The sequence below is a fragment of the Artemia franciscana genome, chromosome 3 (assembly GCF_032884065.1).
Source record: "Artemia franciscana chromosome 3, ASM3288406v1, whole genome shotgun sequence".
In the NCBI taxonomy this organism is placed as follows: Eukaryota; Metazoa; Arthropoda; class Branchiopoda; order Anostraca; family Artemiidae; genus Artemia; species Artemia franciscana.
The window spans coordinates 48,053,265-48,080,332 of NC_088865.1; the positions used below are offsets into that span (position 1 = coordinate 48,053,265).

A 27,068-nucleotide genomic window follows, 5' to 3' on the forward strand; every position below is an offset into this window, starting at 1 on the left:
ACAGAAGCTCTAGCCTAGCAAAAAGATTTTTTTGGCATTACACAGAGCTTTGATGCTGATGGATCAGAGTATTTATACAGAAGCTCTAGCCTAGCAAATAAGTTAGGTTTTTTAAGAAGGGGGGGGGCTTACATGGAGCTTTGATGCAGACTGGATTAGAGTGTCTCATACAGACGCTCTAGCCTAGCAAAAATATTTTTTTTTGGCACTAAACAGAGTTTTGATGCTGATGGATCAGAGTATTTATGCAGAAGCTCTAGCCTAGCAAATAAGTTTGGTTTTTTAAGAAGGGGGGGGGCTTACATGGAGCTTTGATGCAGACTGGATTAGAGTGTCTTATACAGAAGCTCTAGCCTAGCAAAAACATTTTTTTGGCATTACACAGAGCTTTAATGCTGATGGATCAGAGTATTTATGCAGAAGCTCTAGCCTAGCAAATAAGTTTGGTTTTTTAAGAAGGGGGGGCTTACATGGAGCTTTGATGCAGACTGGATTAGAGTGTCTTATACAGAAGCTCTAGCCTAGCAAAACGATTTTTTTGGCATTACACAGAGCTTTGATGCTGATTGGATCAGAGTTTTTATACAGGAGCTCTAGCCTAGCAAATAAGTTTGGTTTTTTAAGAAGGGGGGGGGGGCTTACATGGAGCTTTGATGCAGACTGGATTAGAGTGTCTTATACAGAAGGCTTACATGGAGCTTTGATGCAGACTGGATTAGAGTGTCTCATACAGACGCTCTAGCCTAGCAAAAAGATTTTTTTTTTTGGCATTACACAGAGCTTTGATGCTGATGGATCTGAGTATTTATGCAGAAGCTCTAGCCTAGCAAATAAGTTTGGTTTTTTAAGAAGGGGGGGGCTTACATGGAGCTTTGATGCAGACTAGATTAGAGTGTCTTATACAGAAGCTCTAGCCTAGCAAAAACATTTTTTTGGCATTACACAGAGCTTTGATGCTGATGGATCAGAGTATTTATGCAGAAGCTCTAGCCTAGCAAATAAGTTTGGTTTTTTAAGAAGGGGGGGCTTACATGGAGCTTTGATGCAGACTGGATTAGAGTGTCTTATACAGAAGCTCTAGCCTAGCAAAAAGATTTTTTTGGCATTACACAGAGCTTTGATGCTGATTGGATCAGAGTATTTATACAGAAGCTCTAGCCTAGCAAATAAGTTTGGTTTTTTAAGAAGGGGGGGGGGCTTACATGGAACTTTGATGCAGACTGGATTAGAGTGTCTTATACAGAAGCTCTAGCCTAGCAAAAAGATTTTTTGGCATTACACAGAGCTTTGATGCTGATTGGATCAGAGTTTTTATACAGGAGCTCTAGCCTAGCAAATAAGTTTGGTTTTTTAAGAAGGGGGGGGGGCTTACATGGAGCTTTGATGCAGACTGGATTAGAGTGTCTTATACAGAAGCTCTAGCCTAGCAAAAAGATTTTTTTGGCATTACACAGAGCTTTGATGCTGATTGGATCAGAGTTTTTATATAGGAGCTCTAGCCTAGCAAATAAGTTTGTTTTTTTAAGAAGGGGGGGGGCTTACATGGAGCTTTGATGCAGACTGGATTAGAGTGTCTCATACAGACGCTCTAGCCTAGCAAAAAGATTTTTTTTTTTTTTTGGCATTACACAGAGCTTTGATGCTGATGGATCAGACTATTTATGCAGAAGCTCTAGCCTAGCAAATAAGTTTGGTTTTTTAAGAAGGGGGGGGGGCTTACATGGAGCTTTGATGCAGACTAGATTAGAGTGTCTTATACAGAAGCTCTAGCCTAGCAAAAACATTTTTTTGGCATTACACAGAGCTTTGATGCTGATGGATCAGAGTATTTATGCAGAAGCTCTAGCCTAGCAAATAAGTTTGGTTTTTTAAGAAGGGGGGGCTTACATGGAGCTTTGATGCAGACTGGATTAGAGTGTCTTATACAGAAGCTCTAGCCTAGCAAAAAGATTTTTTTGGCATTACAGAGCTTTGATGCTGATTGGATCAGAGTATTTATACAGAAGCTCTAGCCTAGCAAATAAGTTTGGTTTTTTAAGAAGGGGGGGGGGCTTACATGGAACTTTGATGCAGACTGGATTAGAGTGTCTTATACAGAAGCTCTAGCCTAGCAAAAAGATTTTTTTGGCATTACACAGAGCTTTGATGCTGATTAGATCAGAGTTTTTATACAGGAGCTCTAGCCTAGCAAATAAGTTTGGTTTTTTAAGAAGGGGGGGGGGCTTACATGGAGCTTTGATGCAGACTGGATTAGAGTGTCTTATACAGAAGCTCTAGCCTAGCAAAAAGATTTTTTTGGCATTACACGGAGCTTTGATGCTGATTGGATCAGAGTATCTTATACAGAAGCTCTAGCCTAGCAAATAAGTTTGGTTTTTTAAGAAGGGGGGGGGCTTACATGGAGCTTTGATGCAGACTGGATTTGAGTGTCTTATACAGAAGCTCTAGCCTAGCAAAAAGATTTTTTTTGGCATTACACAGAGCTTTGATGCTGATTGGATCAGAGTATTTATACAGAAACTCTAACCTAGTAAATAAGTTTAGTAGCATAAGAAAAATCAAAATAATTCACCTAATAACAAGCAACTTACGTTTAGAACACATCCAGAAAAACACCAAAAATATAACATAGAAATTAGATGATCTATTTCTGTTAGTACACAGGACAAATTTATGAATCCCAGACAAAAAGACTTTCCCAATAAGAAGCAAAGCAGGACTCTTACGAAACTTAATTTCCTAGATTAATTTGCTTAATTTGCTAATAGGACTCTTACGAAATTTAGATCTTGGGTTTCTGATTCATTTTCTTCTGTTTGTTTTCTTACTGCATTTTCAGAAGGAGGGGCTCCAAGCAATAGAGATTAATTTATTGAGTCATTTTATATTCACAAAGTAGACGTATACCTACTTAAAGTTTTCATCCTTAAAGGATTTTACGTCTCAGAGCCTTCTCTCTCCTTCTATCCTACTCAAGAATAAGGGTTATATACAACAGAAATATACAAACAACATTGCACCCCATCTTAAAAATCGAGCTGTGACAGCGTGAAGTGTTCGTATGTAAAGAACAGACAAATACTTTCGTGGAATTAATAAAAACTGTGTTTTTTTTTAAATTCAAAATGGCAAAATACAATCATAATGTCTAGCATTATCAAAAAAGTTGCATGGATAGCATGCCCTAGATTCTACTTTGTAAAGCCTTGGATATCACCAGAATTCAAAATTTTCAAAGAAACGCATTTACTTATTAAAAATTAATTTTAAGAGCATTGGGTATTCATTTCATAATAAATTTCAGAAGTGATAAATTTCAGAAGCTGCCAAATACTTATATCTTACTATACAGTAGTGAAGCTTCATTTTCTGGTAGTTTTGATCAAAATAATTGTTCTCAGCCCCCAAAAAACATCTTTCTTAGCTCCAAACAAGAAGCCGAAAAATCCAAGAACTTACTAGATTTTTTCACTAGCTCTTCGGCTAGCGATGATGCTTCTTGTCGAGCAGCTTCTAATGCTTCACCAAGTGCATGATGCTGAGACATTGAAGCTAGCTTCTCCTCTTCAAAAGCTGAAAAATAAGGAAGGATTAGCAACAAATAATTATTGTTTTAAATATGTAGTAAAGTGAAACACCTTAAAATAGAAAGTATGTAATAGCTGCAAATCATTAGACATACACATTTGTGCAGGGTTCAAAACTGAGATAGGTGCCATAATAGTAACTTAAAAAAGGGGGATGGGCAATTTACAGCCCATCCTACTAAAATAAAAACGTTGTTGATTAGTATACTCTTTGTTTCTATATGTTGTTTGGGTTTCAAGGTCGTTGGAAGGTTCAGTTGTTTTTTGTTTTTTTTTTGCAAAGGCTTTCTATCTCCTTTTCTGAAATTCAGAAACAGCTAAAATTTCAAAATTTTGATGGTAGGCTATATCCACGAGCTGTTGTTTATGCAAGAAAAGCATATAGCTAGCGTTCGTGATAAGGCAAACGTAATTTTTACATCAAAACTAGGTTGTCACATACATACCCAGGCTGGGGCTCTTTGGGATCTAAAATCAGGGTATAAGTTTTCTAATAAGAACAATGTGGAAATCAGTAAGAGAACAGGATAATCGTTCTAGGTATGATAAAAATGTGTGTTCTAAGAATCAAGAATAGTCTGAATCATTGGATTTCTTTTGTCCTCTGTTTTATAATTACAAATAAGAACATCCTATCCTTGTCTGGTATACCATATAAGTGAATTAAAGTATTAGTACTATTTACAAGAATAAGATTGCTGCAGCTAAGTAGAAAGTTATGTTTGTAGTTGGTCTTACTTGGAGTCATGATATGAGCAGTGTTGTCTCCTATTTCTGTTACATCAATTAGTTTGATAAACTTTGTTATAAGAAACAGTCTAGTCAAATGAAGAACATGGAATCAAATGGGAAGAAAAAAAATCTCCTAGACTTAGATTATGCAAACGATTTGAGTGTCCTAGATAAAACTGTTTAGAGAGAGAATTTATTTAAAAAACAAAAAACAATAAAAAAAAAAATTCACCAAAAGCCTTATGGCTTGTGAGGCCATTCTTGAAACTACAAAACAGATCACTCATCAATAGATTCCTCTAAAAAAAGCAAAAAACTCTCAAAAAATCACCACTTGAGACCCTATGCTATACTAATTTAATTTATATTGGGTTGCCAACGCCATGGATTTATCCATGTTTACATGGATTTTATGGTCTGTGCCATGGATATTTGAAATGATTTTTATTAAAAATTTTTATACATTTTATAGATTTGATTTTTATTTAAAAACAGGGATTTTACCTAAAACTACTACTACTAACAACTCACCGCAGCACCAAGCTATCTGGGGCCAACGCAGCTAAGCACGCTCCTCCTCCATCCAAATCTATACAAAGCCACCCTCTTTACACACTCTCGGGAAGTTCACATTTCCCTTTAATCTTTTTTATGAAATCTCCCTCTTCAACCATTGACAACTTGCTATCCGTTTAGCCCTCGAAATATCGCCAAAAAAGACAACCTTCAGCAATCTGTCTTCATTCATCCACAAAATATACCCAAATCATCTCCACGTTTCTCTCATTATAGCCCTAGAAAATAGGATAGAACCAAATATTTTTGTATTGCCTAACATTTGAAATACAGTCAGTCAGCAGGGTACCCAAAACAGTCTGTAGGCAATTTCTCTGAAAAACATCTAGCAAATCTTCATCAACTCTTCAGAGCGCCTGTGCTTCAGAGCCATATTTGACCACAATCATGACTGTAGCTTCTAATATTCTAATCTTGGTTTGCAGACTTTCCTACCTATTCTTCCAAACTTTATTTAACAATGAAAAAATATCCTGAGTCTGGCCATTCTACTTTAACATCTTCAGAGTCTTTAATAATACTACTACTAAGGTATGTGAAGCTGTCCACCTGACCAACCTTTTTGTTACCCGACGTAACCTTTTCGTCTTCACTTATACCTAGCTCTAGCAACTTAGTCTTCTTCACAATAATTTTCAAACTTATTCTAGTACCTGAAAACGCAGAAGCTCTAAAAGTTTATTCATTTTACTCATACTTTCATCTAGGATGCTTTAATCATCAGAATATTCTAAGTCAAGGAATGTTTTTTGTCCCCAATAGATTCCCTGTTTTCCCATCACCTTTCCTATAGAACACAACTGTGCTTAACTCTTGATTTAATACAAAACCAGCTGCAAACCTCATTTCCTACTTTAACCACATCCATGTTATTCTTGCACATAACACTAATTACTTTAATGTATTTGTCTGGTATACCATAGGGGGATGAGACCTTAGCTAAAGCTATTCTATTAACACAATCGAACACTTGCTCATAATCTATAAAATTGAGGACCAAAGTTGTTTCATAACTTAGGCACTTCTCAATTATAAACCTAAGAATAAAAATTTGGTCGACACATCCTCTACCTTTTCTAAAACCGCATTGTTCTTCCCTTAAAACTTTGTCTACAGCATCTCTCAGTCTAAAAAGTATTATATTACTAAGTATATTGGCACCTACAGAGACATTTCAATTACATTTCACTTTGATACTTTTTGAATTCTTCAAAGCACCGGTGAGGCCATCTGTTATTTTATGTTAACCCTTTTTGGTGATAGCCCAAACAGCAATTTTGGATTTTTTTGCTATTTGTGCTGTTTTTGAAGTTAAATTTATGTGGTATGAAAAAATTCTGGCATAAAAATCAAAACTCGTGATTCCTTGTAAAATCCATGTTTTCAGGCAAAATAGAAAGAAATTTAGGAGCGCAGCTAGGAAGATTAATAAAAATGATTGAATTATACAAGAGTTATCTGACTGATAGATCATATGAAAACAAAAGTAATTTAAAGAAAGTGGAGAAATCATTAAACTGTGAACTAAGAAAGTAGGAAGTGGAGGCTATGGACAAAATTGCCGAAAATCTGGAATGCAGCTAGAGGGCATAATAGTAAAATGTTGTACTGGCATGTTAATAATTTGATTGGGAGTAATCAATCTGGACTTGTCCCAGTTAAGGATAGGGAACGGGGCCACAACTATTGATAAGGAAAGAGTTAAAGAGAGATGGGGGGAACATTATGAGAATGCGCTAAACCGAGATACAGTTGCAGGAAAAGATATATAGGAAAATCTGCGTTGGCCTCAGGTGGCTTGGTCCTGCGGTGGGTTATAAGTAGTAGTAGTAGTAGTTTTAGGTAAAATCTCTGCTTTTAAATAAAAATGGCATTTCAAAAAACCATGGCACAGGCCATAAAATCCATATAAACATGGATAAATCCATGGCGTTGGCAACCCTACATATATTAGATTAGTATAGCAAAGGGTCTCAAGTGGGGATTTTTTGAGTGTTTTTTGCTTTTTTTAAAGGAATCCATTGATGAGTGATATGTTGTGTAGTTTCGAGAATGGCCACACAAGCCATAAGGCTTTTTGGTAAATATTTCTTTTTTCTATTGTTTTTTTTATTGTTTTTTAAATAAATTTTCTCTCTCTTCCTTTTTCTCCCTCTAAACAGTTTTATCTAGGCCACTCTAATCTAAGTCTAGGAGATTTTTTTCTTCCCATTTGATTCCATGTTCTTTCATTTGACTTGACCGCGTTTCTTATAACAAAGTTTATCGAACTAATCGATGTAACAGAAATAGGACACAACACTGCTCATATCATGACTATACGTAATACCAACTACAAACATTAATTTCTACCTTAGCCGCAGCCATTTTATTCTTGTAAATAATACCAACACTTTAATTTACTTATATGGTACACCAGACAAGAATAGGACCTTCTTATTCGTAATTATAAAACAGAGGACAAAAGAAATCCGATGATTCAGACTATTCTTGATTCCTAGAAACCGCATTTTTACCATTCCTAAAACTATAATCTTGTTCTCTTACTGATTTCCACATTGTTCTTTTTAGAAAACTTATACCCTGATTTTAGATCCCAAAGAGCCCCGGCCTGAGAATGTATGTGACAACCTAGTTTTGACGTAAAAATTACGTTTGCCTTATCACGAACGCTAGCTATATGCTTTTCTTGCACAAACAGCATCTCGTGGATAATAATTGAAACTAATAAACCTTTTTTTTAGGTTTTTGACTACCCTATGAAACTTGTAGTTTGTAACATGCTGCCGTTTTAATTATTGCTACTAAGATGTATAAAGAGACTTTCCAGCGTCGTTAAGTAAAATTTTGTTTAAGCTTTTATTTTAGACTACCTCAACTAATGACTCGGCGTCCAAAAAACTAAATTTATCATAAACTAATTGTCAAGATTTTACAATAGAAAGATTTCAAAGAAAAAAAAAGAAAACCCTTATGCTCAAATAGAACCAAAAATACTTTAATAGCATAAAAACGGAAAAAGGAAAATGACTGCTTTTCTTATTGAAATTAGCATGAACCTGCACTGAAAAGAAGCTTTTACTTGCACGATCGTCCACGGCCAACATCAATCAGCAACACAATATCCTGAGGACCACTGAGGATGCACGAGTTAATAATTTGCAAGTTCAAACTTCGAAGTTAAAAAAATTACAGCACCCATACGAAACATATGGATTAGAAAACCCAGAAAATATATTATTAACCAGGACTTGCCAAAGAGATACTGCCAACCTAATGTTTTTCATTGTATTTAACTTATGTTATCCAGTAAAAATTGGTTCGAGATATTGCATGTGGATATTTTGTGGAAGTGACTCTTCTCTGTCAATTGTCTGGTCAATTTCCGGCGAGTCATTAATGATTGACTCTTAACCGTTTTAAAATAGAATTGATTAGTCACCACTTATATACACATTAAAGTTGGCGCTGAAAAACATAGGGAACTATTTAAGAAAAAAATATCAAATTAGATTTTATAATAAATAGTTTGGGCTTCATTTTTAAATATTGTTGATGCTCGAATCAAAGAAATCGAACACGCATAAATTGAGCGAACTTTGTCGTATATAAAATTTATAAGTCTTGTATTCTCAGCTTATGAAGTAAGATGTCTGGTCTTGTTGTATCAGTGACATTGTGACTTATTGATGAGCGCCTCAGGCTATTTTTTTGCGTTAAAACGGTATATACTCGTCTCAAAGCAAGAAAACTCTATTGATACTGCTCTTCAAGTGGTTCTCATGAAAACCAAACAGTAGTATAGTATCTGAATGGTCAAGTTTACCTGCAAAAATAGTTCCACCGGAACTGTTTATTTTCCGATTGAATGCTGTGTTTTGCCATTGTACCTTTATGATGAGAACTGAAATATTTTTAACCAAGCTGCTCAGTTTTTTGGTGATTATTTTCTCAGCCGGGTTTCTTCGATTTTCTAATTCCATCAGATCTATCACTCATCAAACAGTTTATGGTAACGATCTGTAGTAAGGAGCAACCCGGCTCAATAGTAACCGAAACTCAAAAACATGGAATTTTGATACCAATAGTTGCATCAAAAGAATTGCATTTTAATGCTGATTTTAAATATACAAGTTTCATTAACCTTAGTCTTACCCATCAAAAGTTACGAGCCTGAGAAAATTTGCCTAGTTTTGGAAAATAGGGGGAAATACCTCTTAAAAGTCGTACAATCTTAACGAAAATCACACCATCAGATTCATCGTATCAGGAAACCCTAATTTCGAAGTTCCGAGCTCCTATATACAAAAATGTGGAATTTTGCATTTTTTGCAACAAGACACACATCACAGATGCGTGTTTATTTGTTTTTTTTTTGTTTTTTTCCCCAGGGGTGATTGTATTGACTCAGCGGTCCTAGAATGTCACGAAAGGGCTCATTCTAGCAGAGATTAAAAGTTCTAGTGTGCTTTTTAAGTGACCAAAACACTGGAGGGCTTCTAAGCCCCCTCCCAAGCTCATTTTACCCCGAAGTCACGAGATCATAATTCTGAGATAGTCATTTTATTCACCATAGTCGAGAAACCTAATAACTATGTCTTTGGGGATGACTTACTCCCCCACAGTCCCTTTGGGAGGGGCTGCAAGTTACAAACTTTGACCAGTGTTTACATATAGTAGTGGTTATTCGGAAGTGTACAGACATTTTCAGGGGGATTTTTCTTTCGTTTGGGAGGGGGGGGAGAAGTTGAAGGGTGGCTGCGTGGGAGGATCTTTCTATGGAGGAATTTGTCATGGGGGAAGAGAATTTCAATGAAGGAGGCGTAGAATTTTCTAGCATTATTAAAAACAATGAAAAAATAAATATTAAAAGTTTTTTTTCAACTGAAAGTAAGAAGCAGCATTAGAACTTGAAACGAACAGATATATTACGCATATGAGGGTTTCACCTCCTCGTAGTACCTCACTCTTTACGCTAAAATATTTTTAGTATTTTCAACTATTTATTCTACGGCCTTTGTGATTCAGGGATCATTCTTAAGGAGTTGGGACAAAATTTAAGCTTTTTTGTGACAAGCGAGGTATTTTTTCATAACCATGAAAAAAATTATAATAAGTAAGTTACGTATAATTTTTACTAATGAAAAGTTTGTAATAAATTGAAAGTTCTTGTTGCCTTTTTAATTAATCAAAAAGTCCCCCGTTCCTTTTTCCTTCCCCGCTCCTTTTTTCTCAAAATCTGCCGATTAAAACTATGAGAAAGCCATTTAGCCAAAAAAATTAACATGCAAATTTCGGTTTGATTATTTATGTGCGGAGAGCCAAAATCAAAACATGCGTTAATTCAAAAAAGTTCAGAAATTAAGTAAAAAAACAATTTTTTTAACTGAAAGTAAAGAGCAACATTAAAACTTAAAACGAACAGAAATCACTCCATATATTAAAGGGGCTTTTCCTCCTCAATGTCCCGCTCTTTACACTAAAGTTTTTTACTGTTTTAAAAAGTAGAGTTAAAAAAAGAGTCAAACTTTAGCGTAAAGAGCGGAGCGTTGAGGAGGAAAATCCCCTTTCATATACGGAATAATTTCTGTTCGTTTTACTTTTTAATGTCGCTCCTTACTTTCAGTTAGAAAAACTTGTTTTGTTTTTATTATTTAATACATAAGAAAGACCAGAGTATTTCTTCACTCCATAAGCCTTTTTCATCCCCCTTGAAAATATTTTTAGATGGGTTATACATCAGTCTTGTTGTTTAAGATAGCTATTATACTGTTTTCATAGCTTCAAGAAACTTAATTTTTCTAAGGATTTAAATTCTGTTACCCTAACTTCATCTTAAAGAACTAAACAACTTAGGAACATACTCAACTTTTATTTAGGAAGTTTACATACCAGCTGACCTTCTATATACTATCTCCATCATAACTATCAAACAGTTCGTGGTAACGAACTGTAGTAAGGAGCGACCCGGCTCAATAGTAAACAAAACTCTAAAAAACGGAATTTTGATACTAAAATATATATAAAAAGAATCAGATTTTCATGCTGATTTTAAATATATCGTTATTTAGTCTTTGTTTCATCAAATTTAGTCTTTGTCATCAAAATTTACGAACCTGAAAAAATTTGCCTTATTTTAGAAAATAGGAAAAAACAACCCCTAAGAGTCACAGAATCTTAACGAAAATCACACCATCGCATTCGGCGTATCAGAGAACCCTATTGCAAAATTTTCAAGCTCCTATCTATAAAAATGTGGAATTTCGTATTTTTTGCCAGAAGACGAATCACGGGTGCGTGTTTATTTGTTTGTTTTTTTTTTCCCAGGGGTCATCGTATCGACCAAGTGGTCCTAGAATGTCGCAAGAGGGCTCATTCTAACGGAAATGAAAAGTTCTAGTGCCATTTTTAAGTCAACAAAAAATTAGAGGGCACCTAGGCCCCCTCCCACGCTCATTTTTTCTCCAAAGTCAACAGATCAAAGTTTTAAGATAGTCATTTTGCCCCGCATAGTCAAAAACCATAATAACTATGTCTATGGGAATGACTTACTCCCCCACAGTCCCTGGGGGAGGGGCTGCAAGGTACAAACTTCGACCAGTGTTTACATATAATAATGGTTATTGGGAAGTGTACAGTCGTTTTCAGGGGATTTTTTGGGGGGTTATGGGGGTGGGGTTGAGGGGAGGGGGCCATATGGGAGGATCTTTCTTTGGAGAAATATGTCATGGGGGAACAGAAATTCAATGAAAAGGGCGCAGGATTTTCTAAAATTACTATAAAAAAAACAATGAAAAATAAACATGGAAAAGATTTTTTCAACTGAAAGTAAAGAGTAGCATTGAAACTTAAAACGAACAGAGATTATTACGCATATGCGGGATTCTAAAAATACTTTAGCATAAAGAGTGAGGTATTTAGGAGGAGATAAATACCTCGCTCTTTATGCTATAGTAATTTTTAGTAATTTCAACTATTTATTCTACGGCCTTTCTGATTCAGGGGTCATTCTTAAGGAATTGGGAGAAAACTTACGATTTAGTGTAAAGAACGAGGTATTAACGAGGGTACAAACCCCCTCATATACATAATAAAAATTAAAGAATATAAAAGTTTGTTACGTAAGTTACTTCTTAAGTTACGTATATTTTTTACTAATAAAAAAAATCGTTAAAAATTAAAATTTATGGTTGCCTTTTTATGTAACCGAAAAATTGCATGGCAACTAGGCCTCCTTCCCCATCCCTTATTTCTCAAAATCGTGATCAAAACTAAGAGAAAGCCATTTAGCCAAAAAAGGAATTAATATGCAAATTTTATTTTAATAATTTATGTTTGGAGAGCCAAAATCAAACATGCATTAATTCAAAAACGTTCAAAAATTACATGAAAAAAACTAGTTTTTCTAACTGAAAATAAGGAGCGACATTAAAATCTAAAACTAACAGAAATTACTCCGTATATGAAATGGGTTGTCCCCTCCGCAATTCCTTGCTCTTTACGCTAAAGTTTGACTCTTTGCGACAATTCTGCTTTTTAAAACAATTAAAAGCTTTAGCGTAAAGAGCGAGGAATCGCGGAGGGGACAACCCATTTCATATACGGAGTAATTTCTGTTCGTTTTAGATTTTAATGTCGCTCCTTACTTTCAGTTAAAAAAAACTAGTTTTTTTTTTATGTAATCACCAAGATAGAGAGATAATAGAGAACAAATATGTAGAACAAAATAACACTTAATTGCAGACATTCAAGTAGAAACAAATCCTCAAAAAAGTTGCTGTCCTGGAACTAGTGATTAATTAATAGATTTACATTAGCAAAACGACGAAACTTAGGGAGGGTAAGGGTAATAAATGGCCTTGTTCATGCCCTATATGTGGAGATAATGGTGAGAATCTGCCATTCTTCGTGCCTCTTTGTCTAGAATAATATGAAAAAAACTTCGTTTTCTTAAAGAGTTAAAGAGGCTGCGTCCCAAAGTCGAACCTTAAAACGTACAGGAATTAGAAGAGGCAGTTGGGGAGCTGCCGCCCCCAAACCCCCAGCTTTTAAAGACTCTTTTGTACAGTTTTTTTTTTGTGGGGGGACTTCATTGTTACTAATTACTAGTTTCGGCGCAATGGTTCTCCTGTCCTCTTGTGTTTAACATTTTTCGAAGTTATTCCATTATTTATTCATTTCAATTTTTTGTTAATTAAAAGAGGGCCTTTCCGAAGCCAAGAGCGGGGGGTTAGCAAAAAAACAAAAAACCTGTACAAAAGAGTCTTTAAAAGCTGGGGGTTTGGGGGGCGGCAGCCCCCCAACTGCCTCTTCTAATTCCTGTACGTTTTAAGGTTCGACTTTGGGACGCAGCCTCTTTAACTCTTTAAGAAAACGAAGTTTTTTTCATATTATTTCTGTACGTTTTTCTACAATCCATGGTGGATGTAATTTAATAATTCCTGTACTCCTCGTACAGGAATTAGGAGAGGAACCCCCCCCCCCCCCGCTTTTAAATCATTGTATAAAATAGAAAAAAAATAGATAGAATGACCGAAATGTTTCTTTTGCTCATAAGAAGCTAATATTCTGTTATCTCTCAAATAATAAGCTGTCCAGGTGTTATCAAATTTTTTTTTTGATATTGTGAAAAAAAACCGTCCGTAAGGGACTTGAATCCTTGACCCGAGGATTAAAAGTCCCATGGTCTACTGACTGAGCTAATCACTTGCATGTGTGTAAATATAACTTCTCAATAACTTCTAAAAATTTCAAATTAACATGGGCTCTTATGGACAGAAATGCGTTAATTAAGTATCTAATGCATGGTTTCTGGAAAACAGGGAAGGAGTTATCGGATCGAGCTGAAATTTCACGGATAAGCTCCTGGGCCGTAGTTGACCTTAACTTGTGAATTTCAGCCCGCTCGGACAACGTTAAAAGGGGGGGGGGTTTGGAGGGTCGAAACTTTCGGGGGGTTAAGATTTTCCTACGAAACTTTCCAGGAAAATTACTCGGAGAATTCCGCATCGAATGAATCTTCGTACACCCAGATCCGATGTCGGATGTGACCTGTAGGCGTCTAGAAAAACAAAGAACATGAATTTTAGGTGGCTATGCGTGGTCTCTGGAAAACAGGGAAGGAGTTATCGGATCGAGCTGATTTCGCGGATAAGCTCCTGGGCCCTAGGGGACCTTAACTTATGAATGTCATCCCGATCGGACAACGGTAAAGGGGGGCTGGGGTTGACGGGTCGAAACTTTCGGCCAGATTTTCCCCATGAAGGAAAAGTTGGAGGGGGATGAAATTTTGCAGGTTTCTTAGTTGGAGCTCGGGCTATGAAATGCATCCCTCCCCATCCCTCTGCGACCACTGAAACCGAAGATCGCTTAACATTGTCGTGGGTCGCCTCTTTATAGAGGCACGAGTGTGCCTCCTTGATCAAGGGTTTAAGAAAATAACGATTGTCTAGCAGTTAGGGGTCAGATAAGTGGTTGGTCCCAGTATTAAGACGAAAAGATAGTGGGAAAATCAAAAAGAAATTGCAAAATATATTCAATTGTGAATGACCCATACAGAGAAAATTTGTAACCAGATAGGAGAGGGGTTGCAGAAGTATTGCTGAACGTGTGTGAGTTGTTTTCTTTGTTTGTTATCTTTGCTATTTGTACCTTTGTTCCATGTGGCTTTAAAGCATTAAATATCTTAAATAGCTACCTATCTATTATGTGTACAACATTATGCGTAATTATGTAAGTTGGTTCTATGCAACTGTGTGCTTTATTATGCGTGTTTTTGTTTTTGCAATTGTTATGTTATTTTATTTTTGTTTTTATGTATTACGTTTTGTTATTCTTGTTCGTGTTATTATCATGTGTTACAATTTTGTGGCTAATGTATTTGTTTTTTGTTGTTTTTTTTTTGCAATGGCCCGAAAAAGCTTTTGTTTTGAAATAAATATCTATCTGTTTATGGTATAAAAAGGAAATTAAGATCATAGATTAGAGGAAGTGGAGTTATATGAACAAAGATACACCAACTATTTCTTGCTACTATTTTATTTAGGGTCCCAGACAGTTCCGCCTGAAAAACCCCCTCCACCTTTGGACATTCCCCCAAAGAAAATTACCCCTACAGAAAAGTCACCATGGACAATTCCCGTCGGAAAATTTCCACTGGATAATTCTCCCAGGGAAAAGTAACCCTAAATGTAATATTTAAACTAAGACAAAAGTGAAACTAAGACAAATAAATAGAGTGTAGAAAAGAAGGTATTCTAGAATATTCTACCTATATTCCAAAATATACGTAGAATATATGTTGTTAACTCAGATAGTTCGTTGCAATATGTGTAAATAAAAAGAGAATCGGGCCAACAATTACCAAAACTTTAAAACAAGTTCGTTAAATTTAATGTTATGCATCAAACGCTACAAGCCTGAAAAATCTTTTCTGATGTTTGAATAACAGGGTAACATCCCCGAAAAAGCAAGTACTCTTAATTAAAATCATACCATTAAATTCAGCATACTATACAATCCTACTGTGAAGTTTTTAAGCTTATATCTACAAAACATGAAGTTTTAAATTTCCTTCCAGATGAAAGATCATGGATTCATGTTTGTTTATTTATTAATTTTTTAATTTTTGTTTTTTCCCAGGGGTGATCGTACCAAACTGAAGATCCTAGAATATCTAGAGAGGGCTGATTCGAACGGAAATTCGTTGAAATTGATATCTAATTCTTCTTGATTCCCGTAAATATTTTCGGTCTACGGATTATCATTGGTGCTGGTGAGGAATAGTGTCCCTCCCGCTACGACGATATTTTTGCATATAGCATGAAATACTATATTCACATGCCTACCAGCACAGAGATGGAAAGGGTGATGTGAGACGTTGTGAGTCTCGCCACAATATTTATCGGAAGAAGGGGGGTATAGGCAATTGCTACTGGGAGCTACATTTACGAAAAAAAGAATAAACGCTTAAAGTACCTCAGACGGAAAAATATTCTAATGTAGCCTACGCCAAGTGGATGCGTTTCCAATCACAAGGGGTGAACTGGTATCATATACTACGATCATCGGCACCAGACTTAGTCCATGGGGACTAATTACTGGTACTTTTTAGTTTCAGCCTGTTATCTCTGTGCACTTCCAGCAAAATTTGTAAGGCAACCCTTCTACAGTTGCCAGTAATCTCTTATTATTAATATATTTTCATAAATTTTTATCCCTGTTGATAACTCAACTCCTCAAAACACGAAAAGAGAATTAAAAGAAATAAAATGTAAAAATAAATACTCTAGTATATTCTACACCATATATTCTCCTTATATTTTGGAATATAAATATATATAATTATATAAATTTTGGAATATAAGTATATATTATATTTCATATATATACTATATTATATTTTATATTTTATACTATATTAGTCATACAATCTCTTTGTCTGCTCAAATTCATAGTATATAAAAATTCAAATGTATAATGTAAAAGAATTATATGGAAGCGTATTTTCCACGGGGGAATTCGCCGGATGTAGTTTCCGAGAAGAGGGGATTTTCCAAAAGGGAGTACAACTGGCACCATTTTATCCAGAATAAACGAAAGGAATTTTTAGAAACAAAAATAATAGTCGCAATAGAAAAAAAAATACTGAGATCGTAGTCTTAATGGTAATTGTACCTTAAATTGTTTATAAGATGATTCAGATTTTAATTATCGTTTAGATCTTTAAGATTTTTGCAATAGACCAACCAGCGCTATGATCTTTCTTAAAGATTATTTCTGAATCATTCTGGGACTAGGGCTTACACTCATTAAAGAACCGTCAGTAGGACTATGAACATTAAACCCCAAGTGACTAAGAACTATTTTAAGATTAACTGTCGTATTTCTTTAATTAACACTGTTAATCTTTTAAGATTCTATCTACATTTCAGCTAAATTGAAGATTTGCTCCAGCTCGAACTATCTGCCAAACAACACGCAATTCCTAGGCTGAGGGATTCCTTCAAATTTATGTTGGCAAAAGACAAAGAGGGAATGGAATATTTTTAGCAAGACTGATAGATGGCCGATGTTTGCCTGACAACTATTAATCACCTCTAAGAAAAACTTTACATGTTTTAATGGTGTTTGCAGAGTCTAAGCTTCTGCTCGTGACGCATCACTCAATGTGTCGTTTCCGGCCCTTTTTTGCTATTGGTTCTTAAGCGTGAAATATATATTAAAATAGCAGTACCAATCATTTCAAAATGACAGTTAAAACTGAAAAAAGTCCAAGTTTTAGTTTTTGAAACATTTGGAATTTTGACAATCGTTACTCCTTCAAATTGAAGAATCTGAAGCTGTTCAAACTAAATTTAATAGGAATATAGAGCTTAAAAAACTTGATCTCTTGTATGAAAAGGAAATTATCCGCGGAATTTTCATCAATTTTGGAATCTCTTGATAATAAAATTTGTAAAGTGGAAAAGAGATTGGAAAATACAGAAGCGGAAATTCGTGAGCTGAAAATGGAAGTTGCTAAGAATAAAAAGATAATGGATAAAATTGAGGCGGATCAAAAAAGGTGCAATGTGATACTCTACAATTTTGACCCAAGAACAAGGGGTTGTAGTCTAAAAGAGGACATTCTTAGATTCTTAAATGAAATTGTAAGAGGTACCGGGCTTATGCAGACAGATATCAAAGATGTTCTTCGTTTACCTTCAAACCAGAAAGTCAGACCAGTCGTAATCAAATTAGCGTCTATGGAATTAAAAAAAAACCCTGTTTACTTCGGCTGCACTTTTCAACAGGTTTCATTTTGTCAGTAGCCCCGGATTACACTTCTTCAGATTTATTGGCACGCAGTAGGTTTATACCAATTTTGGAAACCGCGCGTACGGAAGGTCATTTACATACAAAGCTGAGGGGTGTGAGACTTTTCATGGGAGATAGGATTTTTGCATACGATAGTGAATTGAGTAAAGTGAAAGAAATTGATCGAGAACAACGAAAGGTTGTAGCAGTATAGGAAATGAGAACCCGTGATCATTAGAATTTAGAATTAAATTGTAATATGCACAGGGGTAATGAAGTAATGGACAATGCAAGTTTACTCAGTAAAGAAGGATCAAGATCAGTCACGCATGGGACAGTTATTGAAGTTCAGACAGGAAAACGTACGCTTTTTTACGCAAAACGTACGCATTTTAATGACCTGGGACATCTTACACTCGTGCAAGTCAGAGTAATCAGATTATTTCGCATGAGAGAAGCGGATCGATAAATTCTGCTACTAGTGGTCAGAGTTTTGGAGGCGCTGCTTCTGTATTTAGTGTAGAAGAGGGGGATCGGGCTGCTTTTGTTGGTGGACAGCATCATACCCCCATTAGCCAAGAACCTGCGGTGGATTTAGCTCAACAGAGTGTGAGACAGGGCAAAAGAAATAGTAAGAAAATTAGCCCTTTAGAGCAGGATAAAGGCGCAAAAAAAAAATACTCGAGAAAGGGAGGCGATTCAGGATTACGAATCATTTGTGCCTCGCCAGATAGTGAAAGCCCCGTTTCTTTATCAGGAGCATCCTACTTGGGGGGATATAGTAGTGCCTGGGAACCATTCAAAATTGCCTGAATCAAACAGTTCGTGGTAACGAACTGTAGTAAAGAGCGATCCGGCTCAATAGTAACCAAAACTCTAAAAAATTGAATTTTGATATAAATAGCTACATCAAAAGAATCGCATTTTAATACTGATTTTAAATATATAAGTTTCATCAAGTTTAGTCTTAGCCATCAAAAGTTACGAGCCTGAGAAAATTTGCTTTATTTAGGAAAATAGGGGGAAACACCCCCTAAAAGTCATAGGATCTTAACAAAAATGACACCATCAGATTCAGCGTATCAGAGAACCCTACTCTAGAAGTTTCAAGCTCCTATCTACAAAAATGTGGAATTTTGCATTTTTTGCCAGAAGACAAATCACGGGTGCGTGTTTATTTGTTTGTTTTTTTGTTTTTTTTTTTTTTTTTTTTTTTTTTCCCAGAGGTCATCGTATCAACCAAGTGGTTGTAGAATGTCGCAAGAGGGCTCATTCTAGCGGAAATGAAAAGTTCTAGTGCCCTTTTTAAGTGACCAAAAAAATTGGAGGGCATCGAGGCCCCCTCCCACGCTCATTTTTTTCCCAAAGTCAACGGATCAAAATTTTGAGATAGCCATTTTGTTTGGCATAGTCGAAAATCTTAATAACTATGTTTTTGGGGATGTCTTACTCCCCCACAGTCCCTGGGGGAAGGGTTGCAAGTTACAAACTTCAACCAGTGTTTACATATAATAATGGTTATTGGGAAGTGTACAGACGTTTTCAGGGGGATTTTTTTGGTTTTGGGGGTAGGGTTGAGGGAGGGGGCTATGTGGGAGGATCTTTCCTTGGAGAAATATGCCATGGTTGAAAAAAATTCAATGAAAAGGGTGCAGGATTTTCTAGCATTACTATAAAAAAAAACAATGAAAAAATGAACATGAAAACGTTTTTTCAAATGAAAGTAAGGAATAGCATTGAAATTTAAAACAAACAGAGATTATTACGCATATGAAGGGCTCTAAAAATACTTTTGCATAAAGAGCGAGGTATTTAGGAGGAGATAAATACCTCGCTCTTTATGCTAAAATATTTTTAGTGATTTCAACTATTTATTCAACGGCCTATTTGATTCAGGGGTCATTCTTAAAGAATTGGAACAAAACTTACGATTTAGTGTAAAGAGCGAGGTATTAACGAGGGTACAAACCCCCTCGTACACATAATAAAAATATAAGAATATAAAAGTTTGTTACGTAAGTTAATTCTTAAGTTACGTATATTTTTTACTAATAAAAACGTTCATTGAATATTAAAAGTTATAGTAGCCTTTTTAAGTAACCGAAAAATTGGAGGGCAGCTAGGCCTCCTTCCCCACCCCTTATTTCTCAAAATCGTCTGATCAAAACTAAGAGAAAGCCATTTAGCCAAAAAAAAATTAATATACTAATTTCATTTCAATAATTTATGTGCAGAGAGCCAAAATCAAACATGCATTAATTCAAAAACGTTCAGAAATTAAATAAAAAAAACTAGTTTTTTAACTGAAAGTAAGGAGCGACATTAAAACTTAAAACGAACAGAAATTACTCCGTATATGAAATGGGTTGTCCCCTCCGCAGTCCCACGCTCTTTACGCTAAAGTTTTAGTTGTTTTAAAAAGTAGAATTGTGGCAAAGAGTCAAACTTTAGCGTAAAGAGCGAGGGACTGCGGAGGGGACAACCCATTTCATATACGGAGTAATTTCTGTTCGTTTTAAGTTTTAATGTCGCTCCTTACTTTCAGTTAAAAAACTAGTTTTTTTTATTTAATAGGGAATAAAGGGCCATAGTGAATCGTTTGGAATTTGCAAGGTTATAGTAGGGAAATGTTAGAAAATCTATTAGAGTCAAGTACTTCAGCCGGTTGTAAAGTTGGGGTGTTATTTGCCTTGTTGAGAAGTGGAATTCCCTATATCATGTTTCGTCATACTCATTGAGTGTATGAGAAAAGTTTCGGGAAATAGTAGATACTATGGAGGAGTCTCGGCGCTTGTAAAGAAGGGTGTATGTAATTTATTTCGTAGGCTAAAAAGTCAGTCTGAAAACTTATTATGGTTAATATTATCAGTTAAAACGTTCACATTGTTGTGTGTGTTGTTTATTTACCTCCGAATAATAGTTCTTACAGCCGTGAAGATACATGAGAATTGATTGATAATGAAACACAGATGTATACAAGAATGCACCTTTGTCTTGATTAATACCAGTGAAGAGGACGAGTTGTAGGTTACTGAACTCCTTTTAAGTGAAACAGGTCAGAATGTTGGTTTGGAAAATGAACCTGAGCATGTTTTTCCTTTCAGGGAAAGTAGGGATAGGTCTTGGAAAATAAATAGATGGGGAAGGAATTTAATAATTTTTTGTAAAAAGGAAGGGTTACTAATTATGAACGGAGGGTTGGGAGGACATTTTGGTATGGGTGATATCACATATTATAGTGGGTTTATCAGAGTTTAATTGATTATATTTTATATATTTTATCTCTCTGGCCCCAGGCGGTGGACCTCAGGGTCCTAGAGTTGGTCGGATCCGACCATTTGGTAGTGAGTATTAAGCTGAGAGCCTGTATTCGACTTTCTGAAAGGGTAAAGGTAAGACCTTTGTGTGAGGAAAGGATCCGTAAACCAGTTTGGATTGCGAAGGAGAAAGAGGAATTGGTTAAAATGGAACTAGAAAGTGAGAAATTTCAGAATGATGGCCATTCGATTTTGAATTTTTCAGAACCAGCTGAATTGGATCAAGATGTACGACACTCACAGATAGAGTTTATGAGAGAATCAAGCTATTATCTCAGGATAGGAAACATCTGACGGGAGAAGATGAGGGTTTTTGCGATGAAGAATGGTGGCAGAAAAGGGAAGAGGTAAATAGGGGTTTCAGGCTTCTTAAAGCAACAGACCCATTCGATCAGGAAACAAATTTGCGCAGGATAGCTGAATATGGGAAATTAAGGTCAGATTATAATAGGGCTAAAAGAGTTAAAAAGAGAGAACGGCAAATGAAGAGTAATGAGGAAATTAAGAGAGCTTATGGTGTGAATAACCCTAGAGAGTTTTGGTCGTAGTTAAATGTACAATCCAGGGCCCAGGAATAAAAGGGAGTGTCCCACCAGTTGAGAAGTGGCCAGATTATTTTGAAAATAGGAGTCAGAATATATCAGGGTGAATGAGTCGAATGGTTCAGAGGATCGAGAGTTAGGTCTAGGGACGGTAACATATCCTTTAAGACGAAATGACTACGATTTAATTAGGCCTGTATCTCAACAACAACAAAAATTGGGATCAGTTGAAAAAGATGAATGGTAGTTCGTGTCCAGGAACAGATGGTATATCTTTGAAGGCTCTGAGGTTAGGAAGGACAAATTTAATGTCCATGTTGGCCGCAATTTTCCCCTTTGTAGTGGAGAATGCTTGTTGGACTTGCTCCTGGGACACTTCGGTAGCAGTGCCTCTTTTTAAGAAAGGTAATAGGAAGTTACATGAAAAATTTAGGTCTATCTTTATGGGCAATGTGGTAAACAAATTTTTTTGTAAAGTGTCGGAATTTAGACTAAGAGATTGTTTAGGTAAGGAGGAAATACTTAGCCAGATGCAAGCTGGATTCAGATCGACATTCAGCACTGTTGACCATATTTTTACTCTGGATATACTGAGAAGGAAATATGCTAGAGGGAAAAAGGTCGGCTATTCGTAGCCTTTTTAGACCTGAAAATTGCAACTCTGTTAGCAATAGGCTTGCCGTCGTGTTTTGTAGCAGTAATAGCAGATATGTACCGGAGGGTGAAATTTGTTGTGAAGGTTATGGGAAATTTTTCTAGGCTGGTTACGTCTCATGTGGGTGTGAAACAAGGATGCACTTTATATCCTAAGCTTTTCTCCTTGTTTGTTATTGGTTTAAATAGTTTTATGAAAAGTAGCAGAGCCCTTTATGTTTCTTTGGAGTAGTTTAGGCTATCATGTATGTTATTCGCAGATGACAGAGCTCAAGTGGCGGAAAGTAGAGACAATCTTCAGAAGCAATTAGATATAATAAGAAATTAATTTGAAAAGAAAGATTTAGAGTTGAACACTAAAAAGTAAGTAGCATTAGTATTTATGAGCAAAGAGGCTGCTGATTCTGAGGTTCTTTGTAATTTTGGAGGAAGTTAATGAAGAATTTGTTTGTTTGGGTGTTGAGTTTAGTGCATTAAGGGGGATGTCTAGGTATGTAGAAGATTGTAATTTAAGAAGTAATAGGCTAATAAATATGCTTTTGAGAAGTAATTTAGGTCAGCTAGCTAACATGAGGATCCCGAAAAGTGTTCTCCGGACAAAAGTAGCTTCTAGTCTACATTGGGGTTCTGAGGTTTGGGGTTTCACTAAAACAGCTGAGCTAGAAGTTGTTCAGCTAATATATTTTAAGAGAATTTTAGACTTGAAGGATTCATTTAGTTCAGTGGTACTGATAGGAGATTTGGGGCTTTTCACCTTGAGGAGTGTTAGATTGGTTAGAATGGTAAAATTCTGGGAGAAAATAATTGGGATACCTAGAGTTCGGCTTCTTAAGTCAGCTTATTTGGAGAGCTTGAAGGACGGTAGACGTGATTCGTGGCCAAATCAGGTGAAGAAAACACTGTACCTTTGTGGCCTTTCGGAGGTGTGGAATGAAGGAAAAGGCCCAATGGATCAAAGCATGTCAGCATGGAAGGAGGTCCAGCGAACCCTAAATGACCAAGAAATCCAGGAGTGGCAAGCTCATATGGACCAGTCTATGTCTTTGAGGTTTTATTCCCAAGCTGAAGACTGTTGGAGGTTTATTTTACATTTGGATTGAATAAAGAGGATTTGAAGAGCTGGTTGTTGGTTAGAGGGGATAGTTTGGATTTAGGTGAGAAAAGGAAATTTTGGGAAAGTTTAGGCTGGTGGTTGGCACCTATTTTTGCCCTATGTGTAGATGTGTGAATGAAAACTTATTTTATTTTGTATCCAAGTGTGCAGAGCTGTCTGAGTTGCGGAATTAATTTTTTGGACGAGTGTTTGGGGGTGAATGCTGGTTAATTATGCGGATGGCTGAGAGGAAGGCATGTACTATTAAATAGTTGTGTAAGTTTCTTTGTTTAGGGATTAAACATATAGGGAATCATGTTGGAGGGGATAGCTTGGGTACTTGTGTATTATTCAGAAAAAAAATCAGTAAATGAAGTTAGGTTCTTTTGTGAAACAAACTACGATGCAAAAATCCGGTTTCATAGCCACAAAGACAGAACTCAATTTAGTTTGTTACGTATCAAACAGTTCATGGTAACGAACTGTAGTAAGGAGCGACCCGGCTCAATAGTAACCAAAACTCTAACAAATGGAATTTTTATACCAATAGCTACATCAAAAGAATTCATTTTAATGCTGATTTTAAATATATAAGTTTCATCAAGTTTAGTCTACCCATCAAAAGTTACGAGCCTGGGAAAATTTGCCTTATTTTAGAAAATAGGGGGAAAACCCCCTAAAAGTCATAGAATCTTAACGAAAATCACACCATCAGATTCAGCGTATCAGAGAACCCTAACGTAAAAGTTTCAAGCTCCTATCTACAAAAATGTGGAATTTTGTATTTTTTGACAGAAGGCAGATCACGGATGCGTGTTTATTTGTTTGTTTGTTGTATTTTTTCCGAGGGGTGATCGTATCGAACCAGTGGTCCTAGAATGTTGCAAGAGGGCTCATCCTAACTGAAATGAAAAGTTCTAGTGCCCTTTTAAGTGACCGAAAAATTGGAGGGCACCTAGGCCCCCACCCACGCTAATTATTTTCCCAAAGTCAACGGATCAAAATTCTGAGATAACCATTTTATTCAGCGTAGTCGAAAAACCTTATAACTATTTCTTTGGGGACCACTTACTCCCCCACAGTCCCCGTGGGAGGGGCTAAAAGTTACAAACTTTGACCAGTGCTTACACATAGTAATGGTTATTGGGAAGTGTACAGACGTTTTCAGGGGGATTTTTTGGTTGGGAGGAGGGGTTGAGAAGAGGGGGATATGTTGGAGGAACTTTCCATCCAGTAATCTTTCATGAGGGAAAGAAATTTCCATGATGGGAGTGCAGAATTTTCTAGCATTATTAAAAAAAAACAATGAAAAAACAAATATGAAATTTTTTGTCATATATGTAGGGCAACTAGGCTTCCTCCCCCACTCCTTTTTTTCTCAAAATCATTCGATCAAAACTATGAGAAAGCCATTTAGCCAAAAAATAAATTAATGTGCAAATTTCGTTTTAATTATTCATGTGCGGAGAGCCAAAATCAAAACATGCATTAATTTAAAAATGTTCAGAAATTAAATAAAAAAACTAGTTTTTTTAACCTAAGGTAAGGAGCGACATTAAAACTTAAAACGAACAGAAATTACTCCGTATATGAAAGGGGCTGCTTCCTCATCAACGTCCCGCTCTTTACGCTGAAGTTTTTTACTGTTTTAAAAAGTAGAGTTGAGTGAAATAGTCAAACTTTAGCGTAAAGATCAGGGCGTTAAAGAGGGAGCAGTCCCTTTCATATACGAAGTAATTTCTTTTCGTTTTAAGTTTTAATGTCGCTCCTTACTTTCAGTTAAAAATCTTGTTTTTTTTATTTAATAATGATAGAAGATAGTGTCTGAACATGGATTTTGAACTAAAGATTCGGGATTTACCAAAGACTTAAAAAGAGGCAGTTATATTTATCCTAATATATATAACCTAACCTAACTTAACCTACCTAACCTAACCGCTCTATATAAAATATCTGATTAAAATGTACCTGCATCGTAGTTTGTTTCACGAAACAACCTAACTTCACTTATTGAGTGCGTTGCGAATCAAACAGTTCGTGGTAACGAACTGTAGTAAGGAGCGACCCGGCTCAATAGTAACTAAAGCTCTAAAAAATGGAGTTTTGGTATCAATAGCTACATCAAAAGAATTGCATTTTAATGCTGATTTTTAATATATAAGTTTCATCAAGTTTAGTCTTACCCATCAAAAGTTAGGAGCCTGAGAAAATTTTCCTTATTTTAGAAAATAGGGAGAAACACCCCCTAAAAGTCATAGAATCTTAAATAAAATTACGCCATCAGATTCAGCGTATCAGAGAATCCTATTGTAGAAGTTTCAAGCTCATATTTACAAAAATCTGGAATTTTGAATTTTTTGTCAGAAGGCAGATCACCCATGCGTGTTTATTTGTTTTTTTGCTTTTTTTTCCCAGGGATAGTCGTATTGACCCAGTGGTCCTAGAATGTTGCGAGAGAGCTCATTCTAACGGAAGTGAAAAGTTCTATTGCCCTTTTTAAGTGACCAAAAAAATTGGAGGGCACCTAGGCCCCCTCCCACGCTAATTATTTTCCCAAAGTCAACGGATCAAAATTTTAATATAGCCATTTTATTCAATGCAGTCAAAAAATATTATAACTATATCTTTGGGGACGACTTACTCCCCCACAGTCCCCGTGAGAGGGGCTACAAGTTACAAACTTTGACCAGTGCTTACATAAAGTAATGGTTATTGGGAAGTGTACAGACGTTTTTAGGGGGATTTTTTGGTTTGGGGAAGGGGTCGAGAAGAGGGGGATATGTTGGGGGAACTTTCCATCGAGGAATATGTCATGGGGAAGAAAATTTCCATGAAGGGAGTGCAGGATTTTCTAGCATTATTTAGAAAAAAAACAATGAAAAAATAAATATGAAAAAGTTTTTTCAACTGGAAGCAAGGAGCAGAATTAAAAATTAAAACGAACAGAAATTATTACGCATACGAGGCTCATCCTCTCCTAATACCTCGATCTTTACGCTAAAGTATTTTTAGTAATTTCAACTATTTATTCTACGGCTTTTGTGATTCAGGGATCATTCTTAATGAATTGGGACAAAATTTAAGCTTGAGTGTAAAGAGGGAGGTACTGACGAGGGGGTGAACCCCCTTCTCATATATGTAATAAAAACATGAGAAGACAAAAGATCGTAACGTAAGCTAATTTACAAGTTACGTATATCTTTTACTAATAAAAACATTCGTAAAAAATTAAAAGTTCTATTTGCCTTTTTAAGTACCCAAAAAATCGGATGGCAACTAGGCCTCCTCCCTCGCTCCTTTTTTCTCAAAATCATTCGATCAGAACTATGAGAAAGACATTTAGCCAAAAAAAAAAAAAAAAATGCAAATTTTGTTTTCATTATTTCTCTACGGAGAGCCAAAATCAAAACATGCATTGATTCAAAAACGTTCAGAAATTAAATAAAAAAAACAAGTTTTTTTAACTGAAAGTAAGGAGCGACATTAAAACCTTAAAATAGCAGAAATTATTTCGTATATGAAAGGGGCTGCTTCCTCATCAACACCCCGCTCTTTACGCTAAAGTTTTTTACTGTTTTAAAAAGAAGAGTTGAGAGAAAGAGTCAAACTTTAGTGTAATGAGCGGGGCATTGATGAGGAAGCCCCTTTCATATAGGAAGTAATTTCTGTTCGTTTTAAGTTTTAATGTCGCTCCTTACTTTCAGTTAAAAAAACTTGTTTTTTTTATTTAATAATACACAAGTACCGTAGCTTGTTACGGTTATTAGGT

The 27,068-nt window shown here is 35.8% G+C and overlaps 1 protein-coding gene across 6 annotated transcripts in view; it reads right to left on the bottom strand.

The window, feature by feature from the left end:
* The window catches only part of LOC136025346 (kinectin-like), a 159,654-nt gene that overhangs the window by 106,416 nt on the left and 26,170 nt on the right, over window positions 1-27,068 (bottom strand). For 3 of the 6 annotated variants that reach the window (XR_010617076.1, XM_065701273.1, XM_065701272.1), the window contains exon 2: window positions 3,460-3,573. Coding sequence is in view for 5 of the 6 variants with exons in the window: in XM_065701272.1 (XP_065557344.1) it covers window positions 3,460-3,573 (114 nt within the window). In the remaining variant the exon portion in view is untranslated. Of the gene's footprint in view, window positions 1-3,459; window positions 3,574-4,850; window positions 4,969-5,966; window positions 6,102-27,068 lie in introns of those variants that run through there. The other 3 variants (XM_065701274.1, XM_065701275.1, XM_065701276.1) reach the window with 3 other exon arrangements.